General features: G+C 38.5%; 1 protein-coding gene and 1 pseudogene across 1 annotated transcript; both read left to right on the forward strand.

Annotated features, from left to right (window-relative positions):
- The first annotated feature begins 1,360 nt into the window (after positions 1-1,360).
- On the forward strand, positions 1,361-8,266 carry LOC145042230 (putative galacturonosyltransferase 4). Its single transcript, XM_078990624.1, has 9 exons — positions 1,361-1,718; positions 1,808-1,842; positions 1,931-1,972; positions 2,057-2,171; positions 2,344-2,483; positions 2,909-3,150; positions 3,253-3,610; positions 3,708-4,283; positions 7,692-8,266. Exons 1-9 carry the CDS (start codon positions 1,604-1,606, stop codon positions 7,965-7,967), a joined length of 1,899 nt encoding a protein of 632 aa, XP_078846750.1. The 5' UTR covers positions 1,361-1,603; the 3' UTR covers positions 7,968-8,266.
- LOC145042231 (uncharacterized) lies at positions 4,293-7,604 on the forward strand (annotated as a pseudogene).
- Positions 8,267-9,100: the final 834 nt, after the last annotated feature.

The raw sequence follows: 9,100 nt of genomic DNA on the forward strand, positions 1-9,100 counted from the left end.
TTGTGCCATTTATCCAATCATATACCATCCAAAATACCCATCCTAAAATTGGTGGTCATTTGCGGGAATTGGTAAAAATCTAGTCCTTTACATTGGGTTTAAATAACCACGTGGTCATGTAAGGTATAAACTAATGCTTTACATGGTTATGTGTTAAGATTTTGTTTTGCGGCTTTTATTGCCTCGTGATTCGGTGCACTGATTACTACAGTGTGATGTTGCCATGTCACCATGGTGTGGTGGTTATTTATGGCCACGGCGCAGTGCCGTTATGGGCACAAAACCCTAATGTGTCGGGCCATGAGCCCGATTGACCATTGTATTTTTCAATTCCCCGTTTTGTTTTTTCAATTTTCTGTTTGTTTTTAATTCTCAGTATATTCTTTTTTCTCATCTATTCTTTATAAAAGCATAGAAAATTAAAAGGTGGAAAAGGAATTGGTTTTTATTATCTTTTCCTCATTTTCGGTCGTTAACAAACAAGAAAAATGGAATCAAATCCATTTTCTTCTTTCATTTCTTTATACCAAACATATTCTAAGACGAGTAAAGTGGAGATTCTTGAAATCATTGTTGTGACCATGAATGAGCTCTTTGGCAGTACAAGAACACTGTTGTTTTTCAAAGGCATAACATGAGAAGAGTCATATAATCTTATTTTAAAGAATATCGTTAATCGCTTATTTGACTGGTTCTTAAATATACTTAGCAAAGTAACATTATTTAGACTTTGTGGTTACACAACCCAATATTAAATGACTTTTTGTAATTGTTCTTTGTACTAGCTCCTTGCTATTTGGTGTCTTTCTATAAAATTAAACTGTTAAAATTTTTTTATTGTTCATAATCCTAAACCATCATGAGACATTCTCAAATACAAACGGATCATGATGGTTCAAATACTTTCCGTAAACCAAAAGTATTCATGATTATACGTTACAGTTGAAGTATTTTATAGTTTTCCATTATTAACCACAAATTCAAGGGTGTCATCCATTATATAGTGTAACGTGCCAAGGGTCATCAATTATCAATAGCATCAATATCCCTACTTATTTTTTATTCTTTATTTTTATAGAAGATCAATTGTTTATATCTTACCTTTCTCATATCTCATTCATACGAACCCAATTATTGTTATTGGGACACTCTGATTCACGAGTTTATGAACTTGGAAGGATCCAACAATAAAATAAACCTGAAAGATTATTTTTAGAAAGTTGGTAAGAAAGAGAAAAGGGACCAAAGTAAAATAAGAACAAGAACTTATTAAACAATTGAGCAAAATGGACATGTGAAAAAGTAAAGAATGAAAATTTTTAAACAAAAATAAACATTTGGATATATTTTGGGTATAAACGTTTGCATTGGGAAAGAGAAAATTTAATCCGAGGGAGGGTACATCCACCATTGCCGACAAATTCTATATCTCGTGGTCGTCTTCCTCCTTTTGCTCGTTTCTTCTTCTGTAAATCTTCCTCTGGTCGTTAAATTTCTGAGCTTGCAAGCCAATTCATACGTACATAGAAGAATGGTTATTCGGGTTTCATTGGGTTCAGCATAGAAGTTTTGTTCTATTGTTTTCTTTACTGGAAGAGGGAAGATGAAGATGAGTATGAAGACATGGATGAGAAAACCAGTTCTAGTGTTGCTTTTTGTAACGGTTATTGCCCCCATTATTCTTTACACTGATAGACTCGCTACATTTTCTTCCTTTTGTAATTCCCCTCTCTTCCTCTCAGATTCTCTCCTTCTATAAAACCATCAAATCTGCGTTTTCTAATCCGGTTTTGTCTTCTTCTTGTAGCTATAGATGAATACGTTTCGGAGCCCTCAACACTTGTAAGTCTTTCGCTCCCCATTTTGCTATCCCATCGATCTGAAATCAATTGTTTGTAGTCTCTTTTTAATTTACTTATTTTTGCCTCAGTCGCTGAATCGTGATGTCAGGTCCCGAAATTTACTTCCTCAGGTAGGTAACATCGCCAATTCGCTTTCTAAATTCGGATACTTGGAAGCGTATTCATTTCTCCAATCCTTCAATTCATGTTTTCAGGAGTTATCTGCAGCAAAAGAAGAGACAGCGAGTGATGTTTATTTGGGAAAATCGACTAGATCTATTCAACTTCTTGACGGTGAAAGGTCCAGGAAAACTAGACAGCTTAATGAAGGTTTCTCTCCTTACTTTTTCATTCACCACTAACCCTAACCCTAATTTAAACTACAATCATCTATCTTTACACGAACAAATTTACAACACACGCAACGAAATTCCAATTCTTTTATGATTTTTATCCACCCAAGCATACGATTGTAATGACTCTTTCAACACTCATACTTCAGAATCGAAGGAACATGACGCAATTGTCATCAGGCAAGTGACACGAGGATTCCACGAAGCTGATCACAGTGACAACAGACATGAATCGACTGAAAACCAGAAGTTGAAGGCGTCTGAGCATAAATTGTTATCCACTGAAGCTGTAAGTTGTTTAAAATTTATCTAAGATTGTTGCTGTGTTGTCACTTTCATGAATCTTATGATCTAAATAGGTGCTTATGTCTAGATGTGTTTTCAGATTGGTATTAGCTGTATAATTAATTAACTATAAATATGTTTAGTAACTTGCAAGTATTGATAAAATGATCAAGAATCGATCCAAAAGAAAGCAGTAATTGGTGATTGATCCATCGTCCTCTATTATCCTTATACAGATTTTATACCATGTATATTTCTTGTAACAATCCTCTATTATTCTTATATGTGTAAATTTAAAGCTATCTGATTATAATTAAATAAGGTCTAAAGTATAGTTAAAACTATATAATTCCAAGACAAATTCACATAGACAAGTGCAATTTGAGCTTCGAATCTGGACTTAGTTCGTGTTGATTTCTGATCTTGTAGGAAACTATACAAGAGGGAAATTCCATCAAACCTGGAAAAACAAAAAGCAAGAAAGCAGATGAACATGTTTTAACAGATACCCGTGTTAAGTATCTGAAGGATCAGTTGATTAGGGCAAGACTTTACCTTTCCCTTTCAGCAACAAGAAGCAATACTCAATTTATTAGGGAACTTCGGTTGCGTATGAAGGAACTCCAAAGAGCACTTGGCGATGCAACAAAGGATGCAGATCTACCAAAGAAGTAAGCCTTATTTAAAATTTAAGGGTAAATGCAAAAATACGTTGGCTTATTTTTGATTTTTATAAATGCGTTATATGTTGTTGGGGTATGAAATGAATGCAGTGCGAATGAGAAGCTGAAAGCAATGGAGCAGACACTGGCGAAAGGGAAGCAAATACAGGACGACTGCACTGCGGTTGTGAAGAAACTGCGTGCCATAATTCACTCTACAGAAGAACAGCTGCGGGTCCACAAGAAACAGGCCTTGTTTCTGACTCATTTAACCGCCAAAACTGTTCCAAAGGGTCTCCATTGTCTTCCCTTACGCCTTTCAACCGAATACTATTCTCTTCATTCTTCTGCCCAACAATTCCCAAATCAACAAAACCTGCATCACCCCGACCTCTTCCACTACGCATTGTTTTCGGATAATGTTTTGGCTGCTGCTGTAGTTGTCAACTCAACCGTTTCCAATGCAAAGGTACTTTGTTATTATTATTATTTTTTTACCTATAAAATAGCAATGTGGTTGGTTATTGCTTGAAATCGACTCAATGAAAGCATGTTGTTTGGAGCAGGATCCTTCAAAACATGTGTTCCACATTGTGACAGATAGGCTGAATTACGCAGCAATGAGAATGTGGTTTCTTGCAAATCCAGCTGGCAACGCCACAATCCAAGTTCAAAACATCGAGGAATTCACATGGCTGAATGCAAGTTACAGCCCTGTCTTAAAGCAGTTGGGTTCACAGAACATGATCGATTATTACTTCAAAACACGAAAATCCGAGTCCGATTCAAATCTCAAATTCAGAAATCCAAAGTATCTGTCAATCATGAATCATCTCCGGTTTTACCTTGCGGAGATATTCCCGAAGCTTAGTAAAGTGGTGTTCTTGGATGATGATATTGTGGTTCAAAAAGATCTAACTGGTCTTTGGTCTATGGATTTGAAAGGGAAGGTGATCGGTGCTGTTGAGACGTGTGGGGAGAACTTCCATCGGTTTGATCGATACCTCAACTTCTCAAATCCTCTGATTGCTACAAATTTCGATCCGCGTGCGTGTGGATGGGCGTATGGAATGAATGTATTTGATTTGGAGGAATGGAGGAAGCAAAACATCACTCAGGTTTATCACTCGTGGCAAAAGTTGGTAAGTGTTTGATTGATTCATCAATCGCAATAAGCCACAACTAACAAAATATATATATATATGATATGATAATGATGTGTTATGCATCAACTTCTGCTATATATGATAGATAAGGGCAATATGGGAAATTCAACAAATAAAATGATAGTAGGGGCAGTTTAGGTATTTTATATTATTAGTTTGTTATGTTAGATAATATAAGTAAAGGGTAGTGAGCAGGGAGTGAGGCATCGATCTTTTGTGTGAAATTTGGAATTAATTCCTCTGGGAGATTGGCTATCTCGAATCAGCCAAACTATCTTCATTCTTCTTTATTCTTGTAAACATTTGGTATTATTGAGTGTTTTCAATCAATATTAGAATCATTTGCTTGTTTATCTGTTATTGAATCTGTGATTACAAACCAGTTCATAACAAATGGTATCAGAGCATTCACCACCTGGGATTATGGCTGGTGATAAAGGAGGAGGGAAGGAGGCTAGAGGAGCTCAACTGAAGAAGGTTGAATCGCTTGAGACAGAGTTAGGGCATTTGTATGCTCGAATGGAGAATCAAGGACATCAGATCCAACAGAACGCTGAATCCATAGTCTCTCTTCAGTTGAAGATGGATCAAAAGTTTGAGGAGATTTTGGGTGCCATAGCCAAAAGCCGACCAACAATCAACAATGAGAAGAAAACCGTGGAGGGAGAGCCTAGCAACACACAGCGGTTCTATCCATGGAGGAAACTCCAAGGGTTTACAGTAGAGCGTCACACACTGATACAGGAGGTTCAAGAAATGGAACAGGAGGTGGTTTCATAGGCAGAGGCGGCGGCTATATTCCCAGAGGCGACGGCTATATTCCCAGAGGCGAATACAGAGGGACCAACCGGAGATTTCACAAACATGAGATGATCTTGTTTGATGGAACTAACACAGAGGAGTGGATTTTAAATATAGAAAGGTCATTCTGCTCATATGAAGATGAAGAAACAATGGAAGTTGCGGTGGGGGCTCTAGCGGGCGGCACCCTACTGTGGTATGAATGGGAGCATAGGAGGCGGCCCATACGAGATTGGGAGGAGCTGAAGGGATTGATCCGTTGCCGATTTGGATCCTCACAGCAATCGCCGATCTTTCTTCTCAAAGAGAAGACGGAGCATAAGACGATTCCGTTAAAAGAAGTAACGGAGGAGGGATACCTAGGTCATCGAAGAAATGGGCTGGAAAGCAAGGAATGGGTCGAATTTGGCAAGTTGGGCCTACATGCTTGGGATCAGACTATTAAGGCGGATAAGAAGTCAAGCTTCGCCCCAACAGCTTTGGAGTCGACAGCATCAGTTTCTTCCAATTTCACCCCCAAAACCCTAGGGTTAAATATTGAACGTCTGTCTTCCACCAACTTCGCCACAGCCCTGAAGGCTAATTCCAATAACAACAGTAAATCGGTTCTCAGAGCTTGTTTAGGGCCAACACCAACAATAATGCCCAAGCCTCCAAGGCTGTTTGTATGTGAAGAAAATCGTGTCAAGATGGACGTCACTATACCCCCTCATTCTAAATCCAGGTATAAGGAAATCATGATGGAAGTGGGATACAAGCATGACAAAATCTCATTGGTCCCAAGCTCTCGATTTGAAGATAACAACACCAATGAGAGGTCAACCAACCTTCATTGGTACAAAGGACCAACCCTTCTTGAAGCACTTGATCAGAGCAGAAAGCTTAAAGAAACCACCGGACAAACCACTCCGTCTACCACTTCCAAAGGTCTACAAGGTTGTTGGTATTGGAACCGTACCAGTGGGACGTTATAGCTCAAACAACTAAATCTACTTTTTATTGGACTTCACAAGTTATCACTTCTATTCCAAACATGGTCTATTACCTAGAGAATTTAAAGTCAAATGCTTCACTTTTAAGTTCTTGGTATGCCAGACTCGAACCTCTGAACAATTCTTCTAGAAATCCAAAATCATTAGCATATGATTTGCACAGCCCCTTTTACCGTGGATGTGGGGTATACCGTCCATCTAAAAGTCGAGCATCAATTCTGAAGCTACTGAGGACCCGCCAAGGATTCAAGGATCAATTAAGCTTGATACATAGCACAATAGATTATAACTATGTGGCTTCTGTTTGTTCTGATGCTATTGGCTTGAATCTTGACACAACTGTCATGTTTCCAGAAAGTCCATTTACTGCTTTTGACATCATTAGGTGGTTTGAGGCTGGGTACTTTAGTATAGATTTTCAAATACGTCTTACAAACGCACCAAATGATTTGCCATTTCCCTCACTAGGTGATGTAATGCCTCACTGGTGTACAAACGCTCTAACCACTGGATTTATTGCTGCAAAAGAAAATCAAATCAAGGAGGAATCAAGTATAACAAGCACTGAAGTTGAGAAAAGACAAAGGGATGTCAATGATCAATCAGGTAAGTCAAACTTCACGCATACCATGAGGAGAAATGGAACTGGATTTCAACAAGGGGGGGCTAGGGAGGCTGAGAAGGGGATTAGTGAGTCGGTGACATTTGGTAACAAAGGTGAGGGCAACTTAGACATGAGTACATTTCATGGAAAAGAAGAAAAAAATTATCAAGGCATGTCTTGGTTTACACCTCCAAATGATGCCAATGCAAAAAGTGAACATTGTTATATTCCAAAAAGAATGATGCAAACATGGAATGGGCACACAAAAGGGGTTTTAGCCATTAGGTTCCTACTTGATAACAACCACTTGCTTTTGTTGGCTGGAATGGATACCAAGGTCAAGATTTGGGAAAAATTTAATTCAGATAAGTATGAGGCATTAATGGAGGTTGATGTTATTGATCCCCATGAAGATGGCGATATTTTACTGGGAGTATGTGACAGACGTCCCTCATATCAGATTTAGTAGAGCAAGTGAGTGGGACATATGTAGGAATAGGAAGTGCTGATCATGGTAAGGCACAAGGCAAGACAAAAAGGTCACCAAGGGACATTTGGATGTTACACCATTTGTATCCACCTTGAGGACAAGGTGGTTCTTTTGGGGTGGGGTATTGTTATGCATCAACTTCTGCTATATATGATAGATAAGGGCAATATGGGAAATTCAACAAATAAAATGACAGTAGGGGCAGTTTAGGTATTTTATATTATTAGTTTGTTATGTTAGATAGTATAAGTAAAGGGTAGAGGCATCGATCTTTTGTGTGAAATTTGGAATTAATTCCTCTGGGAGATTGGCTATCTCGAATCAGCCAAACTATCTTCATTCTTCTTTATTCTTGTAAACATTTGGTATTATTGAGTGTTTTCAATCAATATTAGAATCATTTGCTTGTTTATCTGTTATTGAATCTGTGATTACAAACCAGTTCATAACATGATGTGATTGAAGTTGTAGTAACATTTTGATATGGTTGGGTGCAGAATAATGAGAGACAACTGTGGAAGCTGGGGACGCTGCCACCTGGCTTGATAACGTTTTGGAAACGGGTCTACCCGTTGGAGAGGACATGGCATGTACTTGGGCTTGGGTATAACCCGAGTGTGAGTCACAGGGAGATTGAAAAAGCAGCTGTCATTCACTACAACGGGAATCTGAAGCCGTGGCTGGAAATAGGGATTCCAAAGTTTCGAGGCTATTGGAATCGCTTTCTCGACTATGATCAGGCTTACATGAGGGACTGCAATATGAGCCCATAAGCAAGTATATGTATGTAGTAGTGCATATTCTTTTGTTGTGGTTAAGTGTATTGAAAATGTTTCCTCATTCTAACCCTGGGTAGAAGAAGCTGAAGGCATCCATAGTTCTGCATACATTATTGTGCTGTATCTTGTAAATGAGCAAGAGATTGATTGTTTTAGAAGGTTTGTGCTCCGTGTGTGTATTAGTAATTTAGTATAAACATTTTAGGTTTGAATTGTTTTGGTGGATCCTAAGAAAGGATGATGGGTATGTTGTATTTCCGTATACCATTTATATATATTTCTTTATATTCTTATTGGCTGCATACAAGGTTTAGTAATTTACTATTATATTTTCTGTTATTATTGTATTGTATTATTATTTATTCTCATTACCATATTGTTATTCGCTTAAATGATCATAATAAGTCACTTAAAAAATGACAACACAGTGATTTTCGTCTTGCAGATTTGTTGATATGCTTCTGTGACAAAAATATTGTTCGTGAGGTATTAATATTGCAATATTTTTCATGACCTTAAAGGACGCTTTCAACTCGCATTGTATTTGGTATTCACGAGGAATTAATATTACACCTTCCCCATACAACCATTAAAGTTAAGGACTTCGTTATATACTTGCAACCTGCGGTTATTATTCGTGAGGATTAATATACCTATGTTTAAGACACACGTGATTCTAAATGACCGGTTAGGGATGAGCAAATAGACCGGGGAACCGGCCGGAACCGGAACCCGATGGAACCGGTCGGGCCGGGACCGGGATGTTATTTTTGTAGATTTTTGGAACCGGGAACCGGTAGGAACCGGAACCGATATAACCGGAACCGGTAGAACCGGCAAAAACCGGAACCGTATGATGCTATTTTTTAAGGACCGATTCCAACATTTGAAGACACGACAAGAACCGGTAGGAACCGGTAGAACCGGACCGATAGAACCGCCGGGTTGGTTCGGTTCTTGATTTTGGCCGAAGCCGGTTCCCGGTTCCGGTCCCGTTCGGGCCGGTTCCGGCTGGTTCGGTCATTTTGCTCATCCCTATGACTGGTTATAATTGACTAAAAAGGGTGAGTAAGTTTGTAGTTGCCTGAAAATCTACTAATGTGATATAAGTGGACCTACTTTCCATA

This window comes from Lactuca saligna, chromosome 4 (assembly GCF_052625555.1).
Source record: "Lactuca saligna cultivar CGN05327 chromosome 4, ASM5262555v1, whole genome shotgun sequence".
In the NCBI taxonomy this organism is placed as follows: domain Eukaryota; kingdom Viridiplantae; phylum Streptophyta; class Magnoliopsida; order Asterales; family Asteraceae; genus Lactuca; species Lactuca saligna.

Excerpts from the sequence above, each read along its gene's own strand:
- LOC145042230 (XM_078990624.1), top strand. The coding sequence starts at position 1,604 with ATGAAGATGAGTATGAAGACATGGATGAGAAAACCAGTTCTAGTGTTG. Across the intron at positions 1,719-1,807 it reads CGCTACATTTTCTTCCTTTT|CTATAGATGAATACGTTTCG; the intron begins GTAATTCCCCTC and ends TTCTTCTTGTAG. Across the intron at positions 3,151-3,252 it reads GATGCAGATCTACCAAAGAA|TGCGAATGAGAAGCTGAAAG; the intron begins GTAAGCCTTATT and ends AAATGAATGCAG.